Source organism: Apteryx rowi, unplaced genomic scaffold (assembly GCF_003343035.1).
Source record: "Apteryx rowi isolate R43461 unplaced genomic scaffold, aptRow1 scaffold_513, whole genome shotgun sequence".
Lineage (NCBI taxonomy): Eukaryota > Metazoa > Chordata > Aves > Apterygiformes > Apterygidae > Apteryx > Apteryx rowi.
In genome coordinates, this window is record NW_020450776.1 from 79,332 (window position 1) to 95,362 (window position 16,031).

The following is a 16,031-nucleotide window of genomic DNA, read 5'->3' on the forward strand; positions in this document are numbered from 1 at the left end:
TCTTGTTAGGTAAATAGAAAATTATTGCAAGGTGGAGGGTCCTTCTATTTTATGGACCTTTTTGGTAACCAACCCGCAGAGGCAGTGGAGTCTCCTTTTTGAGACATATTTATGCTTGCATGTTTTGTGAAGGAAAGACTTAATCTGATCCTTGCAATGTTCACATCGAACACTTAGTGCAATTATTATTTTTTAACATGTTAACCTTCCTAAAAATTACAATTTTCCTTATGTCACTGAGTATTGCTAAATGGGCAAATGTTACAATGATCTTGGCTCACGATCACTACTGTAAATGTTTCCCCTTGTTAAATTACCATTTATCAGTGCTAGAGCAGAGAAGTTTGTTATTGCATTACAAGAATGTTTGTATTAACTTCCATTCTTTACATCGCTAAAGCCTTTAGTTAGCAGTTGAAAGCTTAGAGACAGTTCAGATTCCTCCCTATACACACATTATTTTGTTCTCTCTCTGACGTGCTTTTCCATAAAGAACTGTACGTTAGCTGTGTTTCTAAAATAGATGCAAAAAAGCTTTTTTCTGAAACTAGTATTTCAGTTGTTCCCCAGATTATTTGAAGGTATCGCTACTGCCAATATCTTTGATTTACAGACGGTACCTTTCGTTTGAAAATCTCCAAGCTCTTTGCAAAGGGGCCCAGTTCTTTCTTTGGCTTGCTTTGCAGACTAAATCCTTTGATTCCCAACCCCTCCTTCTAAGCAGCAAACATCCTTCCATCTTTAGGGAAAATTGGGTTTTTTTTTTTCTTTTTACTTCAACCCATAGGCAGCTGTATTGAGAAGTAAGCATGTTATTGCTCCACTGTCAGATTTACTGCTAGCAAATAATTTTCTTGGAGTAAACTGGTATTAAAATGTGCTCCACGATGGGCTACACTGAGCCGTTTCATTTGTATGTCCTTTTTGCAGACTGAGGCCTGGTCAGTTAATTTGGAGGTAGGTAGGAAAAGTCTTGCCAGTCTTAGAGGTGTTTTCCTTCCAGACTGTATAAAATAGGACTGCAGAGCCCTGACTTAGAGCTGTCTAGCAACTTTTCTGCCTTCCATCGTACAAGCTGAAAATAAGTTTGGGCTGGAAATCTGTAAGTTTTTCTTCTGGCATGAGAAATTGGAAATAAAGCAAGGGAATAGTGTGTTGACCCCCATTTTCATTTTATAATATAATATTCTTTCTGCTGCATATCCTCTTATTTTAGTGTTGAAAATAGGTGATGCTTCTGTAAAGCAGCTTTAATTTTAATAGCTTTGAGTTGCAATACGCTTAATGCTTTGCTTGATCTTGTTTATCCAAGTGAAGTTAATGACCTTATCGAGTAAGAAAACGCGGCATCGCAGAGACAGCTCTCTGGACTGCTGAGTGTCTTGCTCTGCGCTAGCCACTTTGGAGGCTTTTGAAATACGCTTTTTGCCTCGTTTTTGAATTCCGAATTGCCATTTTGCTGTCTTCAGCTCTCTGGAGAAAGGGTTAGTGAATTCTTTCCTTAAAACACTGTTAGATGCATCAGAAGGCAAATAATTTGCATGTGAACTTTGATAAAGTAGCTGGCTCCTGGGAGAGGAATATGGAACAGAGGGGTGCGTATACGTTATAAATGTGGTGGTTTTCTCTGTGCTTGTAGAGATGAGTGTGGAGCAAGCACGAGAGCTGAGACTTTTCAGAGGCATCTGCGAAAAATAATGGGGTAAATAACAGATTTGCAGATGCTCTGCTCACACAGTCTGCATATTGCACGGGTCTAAATTAAGATTTGAAGCAAGTTTCTCTGTGGATGAGGCATGCTGGGGGAGGGTTTTCACATTATCAGTAAAATATAATGAGGGCTGAAAAGCCAGAACTGGGCCTTATAGTTGTAAATGGGGAAGCTGGTGTGATTTAATCATTTAGCAGAGAAAATTCTCTTTCTAAAAATTTGACAGATTTAATATTAATTCAGCAGTACCTTGCACACCTGCATTAGTCTGCATCTAGCAGTGTGATTGCACACATTTAATGGAAACCATCTTCGCATTTAGGTGTGTGGGTTTGGCTTTTTCTGTTTGTGGTAAGACAAGCGAGCGTTCACAGGCACGGTACCCTCCTAAACGCAAAGCTGGCTGTGTATTTGGTTGGGCAGGGAGCTAACAGGAGCTGCGTCGAGCAGAGCAAACTAGGTGGAATCTGTTTGCGGGAAACATCACAGACCTCATGATGTATTTTTAAAGGTTAGTTTCCCTGTGACTTTTTGCACTTGGAAAAAATGGGCTTGTCCCGTTTGCCCCTGACCATGCACATGCATGCATTGACGTGCACATGCACACGAAGAAGGGGATCGGGTGTCTGCGTAGAGCTGCCAGCCCACCCCGGAAGGAAGGGGTCCTTCAGTCTCGGTGGGGTTACTTTATCCATGTATCTACATAAACTACAACACATGTGAATGTCTTTAATAAAGATGCTACTAAGTGTTTGCAACCACCGCTTTTGACCACCCATATTGAAGCCTGTAGTTACAACTGCTCGGCGCCAGGAGAGGGAATTTGCTGTTGCGTGCCAGCTTCGAGAGGAGATGGAATCGGCTCGTGCATTTCAAATTGCTATTGCAACTTCAGTGTCAGCAGCGTAAAATCAACAAGATTGAGAAGGGAGGAGTTTGGGGGATTTTTCTGGTTTGTTTTTTTTTTTTTTTTTGGACTGAGAGACGTCACCTACTCGTACTCTGCCTGTAAATGAAACGTTGTGCTGATTCCAAAAACCCAAATGATTTGGCGTAGCAAAATTAAGTCACAGAAATGTAGACTTTTGGGCAACTGTTGTGTTTTGTGAATGTTTTATATACAGGTGACCTATGCATACATAAATGCCTGTACAGTGACCCTCTCCAGGACCAAATTAAAAAGCAGTTTTCTTCTTAAGCAGTTTGTACCAGCAGAGTCTCCTTTGTGAGAAATATAACTTTTCCTTTTAACGATGGTGCTCTTAGATTAATATTTTCTTGACCCGGAGGGCACAATTCACTTTCAAACAAAGCCAATTGCAAGGCAACAGAAGGTTTACAGTTATGCTGAACAGGAACGTTAGTAAACTTTATAATATATTGCAAAGTTTGAGACAAGTCTCTTCCAATTTGATCAGCCATTTAGCTCAGGGAAGGCTTTGCCTATCCCCATTTGAAGCAAAGTCCCGGTTTATCTTTCCTCTCCTCAGCTTATAAACAACGCCACAAAATGAGTGACTTAAAATGAAAGATGAACTCTGAAGACGGTAAATATTTTTCCTTTTTTTTTTTTTTTTTTAACTCTAATAGTGTTATTTTGGAGGTTGTTTTCTCTTGTCCTTGAACTTAGGGAGGATAAATGGAGACAATTAGACATGTCACCTTGGGGTTTATTAGAGTGCAGCACAATTGTAGCAATACTGTTTTGGGTAGCTCAGCAAACGTTGTCCAGACTATTGGTTGCACGAGATGTTATTGGTTGTAAGGATGGAAATATTCCGAAGGGCTGGCACCGAAATTAAGTCCCATGTGCAACACATGGATACAGCCCATCTGGAGAACCGTAGTGTCCATGCAAACTCGCTTAATGTGCTTGACCCGTAGCTGCCACCCAGAGCTCTCTGCTCTTCCTGAGCATGCAGGAGAAAACATTTTCAACTGTGCTTTGGCATATTGGTTGCTTTGAGCAAAGGTATTGAATAAGGTGGTTTGTGGTGAAGACAGTGTGTTCTCCCAGCTGATTTGGAAGTTCTGCTGGGCTCAAGGATTCCTCATGGTTAAAATATGTTTAAGGGAAATGAATTTTTTTTTTCTTGTACAAATTGCAAATGATACAGCCCTGTTTAACTACCCTCTAAAAATAGATGCCAGACAAGTTCAATGTCTGTTTTCCAAATAGGGAAGATGCACCACAGTTTCCCTGATACTGGTTAGAAGTTTTCTCTGGGAATTTTGCATGCAATATCAGCAGTATTAGATTGCTACAGGGTGAGGAGAAGCCATATCCTGCTCACCCGGTGAATCCTGCTCATCTCACACTTAGCCACGTGGTTTCCCACAAACTTTAGGGAGGGTTTTTGTCCCTTAAACTGCTCCTCTGCAGGGAATTCCTTGAGAATACATGTGAAAAAAATGACAAATCTTTCTCTACTTTGCTGTTACTGATTAAATCACACTTCTGCAGACACCCTGTGCACCCAGCAGCCCGTGCAAAATAGCACCAGCTCCCACCAACGTTGTTTTCCTTCCCGCGCAATGCAGTGCCGGGTTCCCTGGATCTATTGGAGGAGCAGGGGGTGAGGGCTGAACATTTGTGCGGCAGTACTGAACAAAAGGACGGTGTTGTCTGCAGGCATCTACAAGCCGAAACGTAGCTGTCGGTGGGAGGTTGTGTGCGGTGAGCCCAGTCAGCTGCTTGAGCAGAAGAAATGAAGCCCCTTCCGGGTGGGAAGAGGCAGCTTAGTGATGTACGTGGTGTCCAGATTTCATAGTGTGTTTTGTGAACTCTTTTTCGGGGGAAAAATGGGATGAAACATCATTTTTTTCTGAACCAATGGCCAGCTTCTCAGAGAAGTTGCATTGCTATCTTGTGGTAGGACCCAGGGACCTTTTGGACCTTTCTTTACAGTAAATTGCCTAATCTTTCCTTAACCTCTCAGCTGACTTTGGCCTTTGCTTCCCAAGTTGGGCAGTCTGTTAGCACAGCTGTGCTGGCAGCCAGCTACTAAAAGAGAAGCACAGCTAGCAGCAAGAAAAACAGAGGTCCTGGATGATCTTGCAGCAAGCTCGAGCACTGCAGTTAAGGTGACTTGGTGAAGAAAACAGATCTGTTCCTATCTGCATAAAAAGCAAAGCCCCGATGACATTGAAAGCGTGTACTTCAACAGCTGCTCTCTGTCCAGAAGAAACACGTCCTAGGGTTAAATTGCCAGTCATCCCTGTCTCTTTTGACACTTGCACCTTAAAGAGTGTATCTCCATTACAACCTCCTCCTATCACTTTCAAAATTTAAAAGTAAGACCATAGAGTGTGAGTTGCGGCTGAAAGACCGCAATGCAGGAGGCTCATTTCTGTAAGAGCCACTCGAATGCTTCCTTGGAAAATGAGTGGAAATAGTTACACCCTGTAATGAAAGAGCTGTATGTGCCAATGGGATGCAGATCCCAAGAATGTTGTTGTTTTCTTGGTTAATACTACATGAAAATTCAAGGGGATGCCCTGGGGACTGGAAGGGGAGAGGGGATTAGGGCTGGGACACGTTGACAGACATCAGGAGTTGTTATAAGAGAGCCTAATGGGAATGCCTAATTGGAAATCTCATTCGTCCTCACTATTTTATGACCCTGGAGACTGGAAGATTGGTCTTTATCACCTTTCTGTCAAAAGGAAACACTGGCATGGTCCAGTGATGGTTCAGAGGGTCCTGCATCACTTCATGTTCGTTTTACTGAAATTCTGTAGCTCTGGTTCAGGAGAGCACATGCAGCTGCAGCATGGAAAGGCTGCTGCTGCTGAAGACCTTCATGCTTCCAGTAGAACATTATTTCTCTTATACATAAATCATATAACATATAGGAGTATATAATTCGTCAAGAAACAGCTGCGGTTGTCGTTTCTCTAGCAGGATAGTACTTCCATTTCCTGCTCCTTCCTCTCAGCTCATCTGCTGAAGACTTCCTAGGAATAAGCAGTGGTGTGAAGTGCTTGCAAACACGGTCGCAGGGAGGCTCTAGAACTCGCGCATGCCTATCCTCCACCCTTATTGGACTGAAAGTCTGCGGTATACAGACATAAAATAAATAAAAATACAAGTTTGAAACAAAGACAGACTGAGCATTTTTGGAAAGCAAATGTTAATCTTGCTAATAACTTCAGTGTTAAAAGTGTGTCTTCTTTTCTCCCCACCATCCCCCCAGATTGCAAACAGTCAATGAGGGAAGAAGAGGGGACAGTAACTATGAACAGGAGAGGAGCTATCAAGCAAGCCAAAATCCACTACATCAAAAATCATGAATTCATTGCTACCTTCTTTGGACAACCTACGTTTTGCTCTGTCTGCAAGGATTTTGTATGGTAAGAAGGAAATGCTAAGCTCCCCCCACACCCAAAGGCTAAATAATTGTAAAATTTGCTTCGGGTACTTTGAGACAAAATGTAACATATAATTTCATCTGTGGTGCGAGATGAAAAAATATATTTACTAGTAGTATTGTCTTGCCCAAGAGCTATAGTCATTTCTTTCACATTAAAAAACTTGAACATTTTTGCCATTGAAATAATTGGCAAAAATTAGAGCCAAAAGCGAGGTCTGGCATGTAATCAACAACGGCGCTTTCACGGAAGAGTGTGATTGATTACTGCTTTCCTTTGTGTGGACCTGAGAAAATAACGCTCAGACTTTGAGATGTGAAGTGGCTGATAGGATGATCAGAGTAAAGACCCATCGAGGGCAAGAAGCTGTATCCCTTTAGACCATTTTCATAGTAAGTCATATCAGAAGAAGGACTTCCCATGTGATTGAAACCACCTCTTTTCTGTTTTGTCTTCATAATCTGTTGGTCTAACAAAACATGCTACCTTTTCTTTGAACCTTGCCTTCCTCAGACAGACAATTCTGTATAGCAGAACTTAGTCCAGTTTATTAATTAGAATAAATATTCCAACAGATAAAGGCTTGATTGGCTGACATGGTAAAAACAACTTCAAAAAAATTTTTTCAGTCCAACAAACGTATGCTTTCATGAGTTCTTTCTTTGTCTTTTTTTCTTTCCCCCCAGGGGACTCAACAAGCAAGGCTACAAATGTAGGCGTAAGTTGATTTTTACCTTTTTCTTGTACTACTTTCTGCACTAATCTATAGTTCTAATAGTTACTGTTGGAAAAAAACCTCTGTAAATATGTATGGCAAAGTGCATGGTCACCATTTTATTTATATATACATATACATACACATATATATATATATATATATATTTTTTATAAGTGAATGTTAAACACAAGTTTTGCATGACGACCCAAGGCACTCTAGTTACGATCAACTCCATTTTATCTGAATTTTAGTATCAAAATTTAGACTTAATGTTTCTTCTTGTAAGCACATAATGCAGCTGAGAAGTTGCACTCTTTTATCACAGCAGGTTTTGTTAACAAAACATTGAACAGTTGTGAAAGCTGTTCTAAAAAGGATTGCAAATATTGTTGGGGTTTACAGCTGAACTGATCAGCACTTTTGACTTAGGATTGATCTCTGTACATTACCCAATACAGTAGGGTGGATATCAAAGGGTAAAACTCAAAAACAAAATATTATCTTCCTGTTATCAAGTACTAGCGGCGTTGCCTAATGGAGGCAGATTTAGTCTAGAAATACAAATAATGATAATAAGAAATGGGAGGAAGTTGTTTTAAAAAGACGATCATCTTAACGGGGGGGGGGAATGGTTTTGGTGTGTCTAGTATGATGGAAAGGAATTTCACGTTGTTCTCTTTGAAATGCAAACACCTCATGCCATGTATTTATCATCTGAAGGAATCCTTTTTTTCTTGTGCATGTCTTGAAGAATGCAATGCTGCTATTCATAAGAAATGTATTGATAAAATCATTGGGAGGTGTACCGGTACTGCAGCCAACAGCAGGGACACAATGGTAAGAGGTGAAACAATATGGTTATAATACAGAGAGCATAAATATGTAATTGAACACTCCTGAGCTGACAACACCTTGCGCAGAAACAGCCAAGTGCGTTTGGGAGGTACTTGGCTGCACAACCAAGTTACTGTCTTCTCTTGAAGATTATATACAATGGGTGCTGAAAGAAATTTTCAAGCAAAAAAAAAAAAAAAAGAAAACCCCTTGCAAGGAGTTGGATAGTAATGATGGGTTGTTTCTTTCCCCTCTAGATGAGGGACCTATGTATGGAGCAAGAAGGATTTTGGCTGGCTTCAAAAATCCAAAAATGCTGATTTTTTTTTTTTCCCTCCTGTTTGGGTGTGTTTTGTGGCATGGTGTATTGATATTTCTAATGGTGTATGGGAGGATAAATTGACGTATTTTCTTGTGGTTCTGGGCATATTCTGTAGGCATTCTCCTATCTTTCATCACAGCACTGCCACTTGAAAGTGTGAGCTCACTATTATCAGGACCCCTAAATCTCACAAAAAAAAAAAGGCTCAAATATTTTTTTAAAAGCCAAGCACTTTATGCAAGTAGCATCACGGTCACTGCTAAGAGACATTTAAATGGTGAGGTGTAAAGAGATGTGGACAAGTGCTTTGTGGTGTTCGCTAGGTGTCTAGTTAGGCTTGGAGGTGTATCGCTGCCTTATATGCAGGATGTTAAGACTGGAGTAGTCGCGGGGGGAGGAAACATAAACTGTAGGTTTATAATATCCCGGCTATTTTCTATAAGAAGCTGGTCCTGCTCAGGCTAAGGTGGCTCAACGCTGTCACTGCTCTCAGTTTCAGAAGGAGCGCTTCAACATCGACATGCCCCATCGCTTCAAGGTTTACAATTACATGAGCCCGACCTTCTGCGACCACTGCGGCAGTCTGCTCTGGGGCCTCGTCAAGCAGGGGCTCAAATGCGAAGGTAGGGCCGGAGGCTGGCCGGGACCTCGTCGCGCTGCCCCCCGCGAGACATCAGCTACCGCTATGAATCATGTATTTATATATGTCTGCAATACGGCACTCAGCTCATCCACACCTTGTTTAAAAAGCTTTTGCGCTAGCTTCTCACGCAGTCAGGGAATGGGCTGGGGTGCTGCGCGCCCCCCTCGCACTGTGTAACCAGTCCGACCCCTTTGCACGGCAAGAGCTGAAATTCAGCAAGTCTGACTCAAGGCAGTATCTGAAAGTGTAGTCAAAGTGTTGCTGTAAATGCCTATTTTTTTATAATTCTCCTACGCAAAGGTAAGCTGATCTTTATCATAATGGATTTTTGAGGAGAAACTAAAGCTGCCTGAAGTTTGTTCCATTTTGAACAGATTTGTAGCCTTCATTAAATTAAAGATTAAAATTGCAGTTTTAATAATGTATTCATGTCCTATCTAGGTCTATAACAAGGTTTCTGAACTACACAGAAAGATAGGTGGGTTTTGGTGTAATGCTGGACAATGTTTTCATGACATTTGTATAACTGTCCTTAAATGTTTTTTTTTGTTGTTGTTTTTGGGTTTTTTTTAAGAATGTGGAATGAACGTGCATCATAAATGCCAAAAGAAGGTGGCAAACTTGTGTGGAATAAACCAGAAGCTGCTAGCTGAAGCTTTAAATCAAGTTAGCCAGGTATGCTGTCCTGCTGTTTGCCATGTAAATAGTTGCTCTCGGAGCATGTTTGGTTTTTTGCTTAATCTTTTCCATATCACTTTTATTGGGACTGGAAGTTTGAAACTGAGGAAATGCAGATGGCTTTCTCTTCTTAATTTGACTCATAAAAGGATTAACAAAAATGTTGATAGGCTAAAGTTCAAATTGGGGTGGAAAAATCCCATCTAACAGAATTCTTAAAAGGAACAGACACGTTGTCCTGAAATACAACTTAGTTCCTTTATGAAGCCAAGGTTATTCTCTCCCCTTTTCTTGAATAGTGTTTAAACAGTGGTAGCATAAAGGTAGAGTCAGTTTTTCCATGCTTCAACTTTGAATTCACCTTGAACACCAAAATTAAAAAAAAAAAATAGGGAGAAACATACCAGATGATATTTTCAATTTTTATTAACCTGAGATATGCACATAGGAACCCCCACTGGAATTCACACTGGCCCCATGGTTTACATTATTTGTCTCCTGCTGCAGCGTGACTGGTCCCTTGCGCACAGGCTGCTGCGGACTTCTGACTTGCAAATAAAGACTCAGACGCAAGCTCTGAAATAAAACAACAGGAAAATGTATCATGCAAGCTGATAGTATTTCCTCTAAGCTTAGCTTTCCTAAACATTCACCAGATACTTTGAGTTTTTCTGTGTAGTGAAAGAACTGCTGCGACAGCCCTCACTGTTTTCAATCTTTTCATTACTGAAACTTGATACCGGGGATCTTCCATAAATAAAAGTTGTTTGCATGTGCTGAAGACCAAGAATGTGTGACTTCAGTGTGTCTAGTATGACTGTGGTTCCCATCTCCCGGGCCAAGAAATAAACACATGCCCGAGAGGGAAGTTTTCCCACAGTGTAAATTCTTCTCATTATGGGTTCAAACCATTGTACCTTTAATAATTTTCAATGAATAACACTACATAGACTGTTTATAAAATTTAATAATGTACTTTCCCAAAGGGTAGAAAGTACATTGGGTGATCTGAAGCTGTAGAGTGTGGCTTAAATAGTCTGTGAACCAAACTTCTGGACAAAAGAAGATATGTGATCTGAGTTGATAATTAAAAAGAAAAATTTATACTGCCATCATGTTGTATTTAACAACTAGTGTTGTTAAAATGAATATTTCTAAACTAACAGTGCAAATATAATTTCAAGTGCTTTCCTCCTCCTCAGAAATCTACTCGAAGATCTGATTCTGGATCTGTAGAAAGTGTTGGTATTTATCAAGATTTTGACAAGAAACCTAGAGGTCCAGGAGATACAACAGGTGAGAAAAGCTGCATTATTTTCTTTTAGCTGTTTACCTACCAGACTACACAAACTGACAACTTAAGCAGTTATTCATTCTTGCCTTGTGTTAGGCATTTTTTTAAACAATAAGGGCTGTTTAAAAATATAAGTATATATTTCTTTTTCACAGTCTCCTGGCCACACACAATGCTTACATAACTTTTGACAAATGCCTACGGTTCTTTATTCCATGAGCATATCCACCTTTCTGCAAATGCTTGCTTTACTCATTGCGGCACAGCTCTCCATGGTGGAGCTGGAGAAAAACCTTGCTAATCTGAGTACAACATGCCTCTTTCCCTCCTGGAACTGAAATCTGCCACGCACATTATTAACTACCTTGATTTGTTCACCAAATATTAGAAACCCCTGTGCAATGGCAAATACTATCAATGTTAGAATTTAACTAGCCAAAATACTACTATAAAATACTACTAATAGCCAAGATAGTTTCAGTACCACCTGGAATCCTGATTATTTACGTTCAATATAAGGTTCTGCACTTTTTTATTGTGGCTAAAGAATTGTAGCATTGTATAAGCCTTATTTTAATAACTGCTAGCCTATGATAATTTATGCAATAAAAAACAACTGTAAAAGTCACTTTATACCAGATAGAAATCTCTATGCTCAGAAAGAGATAACTGGTCTTTTTGGAGTGATACAGTTATTCATCCATATATTGAGCTAGTTCTATTTACATGTCCAGTAAGAAAATTACTTTTGATATAATTATCACACCTTATCTGGCTTGCCAGAACAGGGCAATAAGGTAGTTTTACAAAGGTAGTTTGTCTGAATACTAAGGGTGCAGCTACCAGGCAGCACAGCCGCCATCAGAGGGTTGTGTTGTTGATCCAGCAGATCCTAGGCAGCTGGGATCAAAAGAAAAAGTTAATAATTTTAGGATATAATTGGGATTAACGAGCATATTCACGCTTCTCAGCTGGAATCATGGGCCAGCAGCAGGCATAAATCAGATCTTTCATGGCCTCCCTGCTTAGGCTGAGGGACTAGCCTGCTCTGCTTAACAGAAGATAAATAATTTGTTTAAAAGCAGGCCTAGTGAAATATTCTTTTCTCCAAACTACGCTCTGTATCTTAGTCACTGGGAAAAGTTAGGGCTTTTGATTTTATAATTCCTGTCGTAAGTATTGCTTAAAGCCAGCATCAGAAAGAATCACAGATTCAAATTCAACAGTATCAAGTACACTTGAATAATAGAAACTTTGTTATAAAATACCTGATTTGCCTCTCTTGTTTAGATCTGCCAGGATCCCAGCAGCAGGTGCCCTGAAACAGCATGTCAGTACTGAACTCCTAACAGAGGATCTGTCATGCAACATTTTTGCATATATTGAACTTTAAACTCCCTGTTTCAATTAGCAGATAACAGAGAGTACGACAAGCTCTGGGAGGGAAGCACAGCCAAGACAGCGTCGCGGATTGCAAGCAGGAGAAAATTCAACATAGACAGCTTTGTCTTCCATAAAGTACTAGGGAAAGGAAGTTTTGGGAAGGTATGTAGCAAACTTGCAGTCTTAAGGCAGCTGCCTTGCTGGATCTTTGCAATGTTACGGGCTATTTTCATTAACCAGAAAGGTCTCTCAGTTGCAGCCGGTTGGGCAGATAACCTTTAAGAGAACAGACTATAGCCATGCTTGCCAAACTCACAAGACACGGACAGAAAAATTGCCCTGGACTCTGCCCTGCCTGCGTTATGTGGTTCTCACATCCTCTCTGTCCCCTCATCTCTACACCCAGCACCCTCACCTTCTCAAATCTCACCTGCCTTTCCTGCTTAAATCATTTTTTTGTTGCCGTGGCATCTGCTATAGTCACCTTTGACTTCCTCCTGCTGCTGCCATCAGCGACAAAGTTGGTCTTTCATACGCGTGCTCTAATCTCATTGTTTGTATTTATTTGGCAGGTTCTGCTTGCTGAGCTGAAAGGGAAGAATGAATTCTTTGCTATCAAAGCACTGAAAAAGGATGTGGTGCTAATCGATGATGATGTGGAATGTACCATGGTGGAAAAGCGGGTCCTAGCACTTGCATGGGAAAATCCATTTCTCACGCACCTTTACTGCACGTTTCAGACAAAGGTAAGGGGAAAAATAAATTAAAAAATGACACCACCACAACAGATTTAACCCTTCAATGGATGCTGTTACCAGCAGTCAAGTGAAAATAAGTTAGTGATCAAAAAAGTAAATTTTCTTTTCTTGCACTCTGAAATAGTTCACAGGCCTTGTGGAAAGTAAATATGAGTGCTGCCCCAATATAGGTTGATAAGAACAGAACAAGACCCAAACAACATCTATGCAATCTAGAGTAAGAGGCAACTGAATTTAAATCCTTGACCTTAGATTTATTCTTGGTGAGGGTAAAGATTGTCACAGGTAGGAGTCAGTAAGTTTACTTAAATGTGTATTTATATTAAGTCTAGAAGTCCACAGAATACAAGATGAGATATTTAGCCTTACAATACAAGACCAGGATACGCAAATCTATAGCAATTTCATACAATCTTAGATGTGTACGTAGTGGAGAAATATCTCTGCATAGGAGGAAAGTGACTGCTTGGTCCCCAATAGCCACATCACTGCTTCATATATTCCACGCTGTGGCTGCAATAACATCAGTAATTTTTTCATTCTGCTGATTTGCAAACAGGATCATCTGTTCTTTGTTATGGAGTTCCTGAATGGGGGAGACCTGATGTTCCACATACAGGACAAGGGGCGTTTTGATCTCTACAGAGCAACGTAAGTCCAAAACCCTTCCGTCCCTATCTGCCTGAACAAACATCATCTTTGTGGTTTTACTGCTACTAATTCTACACCCCTTACCTGCAATCTTCTGCTCAAGTTTCAGTGGCTGATGATTCTAAGGGTATTCCTAGGCAGGGGTTTGATACAATGAAAGAAGCTCATTTAATGATGTATGGGGTTAGGTTTTCTTAATTTACTTAGCAGTATACCTTAATATATTTAGCAGTTTAAGTACCTAGGGATGCCTGGTAAACCACAACATGACCAGCAATGAAAAGCACAAGGTACCACTTCAGTGCCTCTTAGGATATTTCATTATTGATTATTGCTGAATATTTCATTATTGATGAAATAATTAAATTCCTAAGAAAACAGCATGGAAAAAAAAATCCCTATATTATTTACTCTTGTTGTTAATTTGATAGGATAGTGCAGAAATGCTGGAACCTGCAATTCCTGCAAGATACTAATAAAGGGCTGGGAAGGCCAAAGAAAAAGGTGTCTATTCAGTAGGAAAAAGTACTTGATTTTTAGCAGGTGTAATTTTGCTGCAGTTACCTATGACTTTAGCAATCACTGGAGCTGAAGACTTAGAGTGTATTATTATTATTATATCTATCATATTTTGCTAGTTTTATGACAGTATTTTCTACCTCCCTCACTCAGAAGCATGAAGGTTTTAGTTAAAATAATTGAATAGGCAAGATCTTAAAGGTAACAGTGTAGGATACTGGATCCACTCCTGAGCATCAGTGATGGTTGTATAAACAGACTAGGAATAGACTAGACTTGTGTTACTGTGTGCCGTACTAAGGAATAGGGGATTGGATTGGATCAAGGAGTCTGAAATAAATAGTGACTGGGCAGTAGCCGGTGTTACAGGTCAGGACTAGCTCCATTCCCACTGTCCCCAGCAAAAATCTGGATAAAGCCCCTCTGCCTCACCTCCATTCAACATCTTCTTGCATCCTCAGCACACATTTTTGAAGTTTTGGGTCAACATTCAGGTCTATCTGCTATACAGAAATGGAAATAATAGTTTTGTATTTGTTTAAAAAAAACAAAACAAAAAAAAATCTTTTAATGCATTTCAGGTGGAGGGGAAAGCATTCCTTTAGTGTCTTCCCTCGTATGCTCTGGATTATCACCTCCGTTTTGAGGAGACTGCCCTGAAGCAAGGCTACTTTTAGGCTGCCTTCTACAACTGGGCAGGTGCAGAAGAAGATAATTGAGGCCTGTTTCTAGTTCAGCCATTAATGCCCCGTCCCCTCCTACAGCAATCCCATGAGTGCTGAGCTCCTGATAGCTGGCTTTCAAAAAGGCACATGCATATAGCTCTCTGCAAACACGTACATAGACTACTAAAGAGTAGAAAAGGGACGCTGTCTCAAATGGAAGTGGAATGAAACATTAAGGCAGCTGCTGACCCCTTGAATGTTTGGCATTAGATACCACAGATGTGCAGTAAAGAGATTAACTTGCAGACTGTAACATCCAGTGCGACAAGCTGTACAAATACAGGTGTACTATTAAATATGGCATTTATCTTTCCTAGTATTGAAAGACATGTACAATACGTCTCACTCCATAAAGACAAACTTATGGCAGCTCTTCTGGCCAGCTGCACTGACTGTGTCTTAACTGAGCAAGCCAATTTAAAGGATGTGTTGGTCTTTTCAGGTTTTACGGAGCTGAAATTTTATGTGGGTTACAGTTTCTTCACAGCAAAGGCATTATTTACAGGTGAGTACCTATTAGTTCCAGTGTGGGACCTATGAACTGTCATAACACCGGGTGTATCTATCTCAGAACTACTGATTAATGCAACTAGTAACAGCTTTTTGTTAAGAGATTTGGTGTTATTCCAAGGGCATTAACATGCTTGAGACCCATTTTATCTTTTTTTTTCCCCTTGGCAACCAGAATAATGAAAGTTTGCTGGTGTAATCACACAAACTGACTGGTGTGGTTGCAGGTAGACTTTGCACGTAAATGAATCCCTTGGATTCATACAAACAAACATCACTGCATAAAAGAAACAGAGCAATGTCTTTGCAGGTATTAGCATAATGGAGATGTATTTTAGAACTTGTTCTAGCTGTCATTTGAACAAGTTGCAATGCATTTGCCCCTCTCAGAAGTTTATTGTTTGCTCAGGCAAACAGCAGCTGATGTCCAAACAGAGAGGAAGGATTAATGGTGTGCTGCCTTAGCCTGGGGAATCTTGGTCTGAGCAGCACCTCACCTACTTGGCAATCTGCCTGGCTGATACTGGAAGCTTAAGTTACCGAGGAGAAAAGACTGTACTGTTCTCATGTAAAATTGCCTGCCCTATTCAAGTTTTTCTTGGTAAGCAGCAGGGCTGTTGAGTTTCCCTTCAGCCTGCTCTCCTTGGTATGTGCTTCTGCAGCCAGATGGACCAAAAAAAATGCATTGCTGTGAAAGCGAGGGAATGCAGCTTTTGGAAAATGCCATTAAAAAGCTTGTACTTGAGGGAGGCGTATTATTCTGAAAAAGGCATGAATAGGGCACTTCACAGACCCCTTCACTGCGACTGCAAGCCCGGAGCTCCCCAGTGCCGTAACTAGGAGCAAGCACTAAAGCTGGGCAGGCTTGGAGCATTCACTCTCGTGCCAAACGCCCTTGGACGCCAGCAATGCTG

At 40.5% G+C, this 16,031-nt stretch overlaps 1 protein-coding gene across 2 annotated transcripts in view; it reads left to right on the forward strand.

Annotated features, from left to right (window-relative positions):
- Positions 1–16,031, forward strand: part of PRKCD (protein kinase C delta) — a 64,570-nt gene that overhangs the window by 44,590 nt on the left and 3,949 nt on the right. The window contains exons 5-14 of one of the 2 annotated variants that reach the window (XM_026080275.1): positions 5,908–6,064; positions 6,769–6,800; positions 7,552–7,637; positions 8,450–8,579; positions 9,174–9,274; positions 10,480–10,573; positions 11,983–12,116; positions 12,527–12,700; positions 13,272–13,363; positions 15,050–15,112. In XM_026080275.1, the coding sequence (XP_025936060.1) occupies positions 5,908–6,064; positions 6,769–6,800; positions 7,552–7,637; positions 8,450–8,579; positions 9,174–9,274; positions 10,480–10,573; positions 11,983–12,116; positions 12,527–12,700; positions 13,272–13,363; positions 15,050–15,112 (1,063 nt within the window). The remainder of the gene's footprint in view (positions 1–5,907; positions 6,065–6,768; positions 6,801–7,551; positions 7,638–8,449; positions 8,580–9,173; positions 9,275–10,479; positions 10,574–11,982; positions 12,117–12,526; positions 12,701–13,271; positions 13,364–15,049; positions 15,113–16,031) is intronic. The other variant, XM_026080277.1, reaches the window with a different exon arrangement.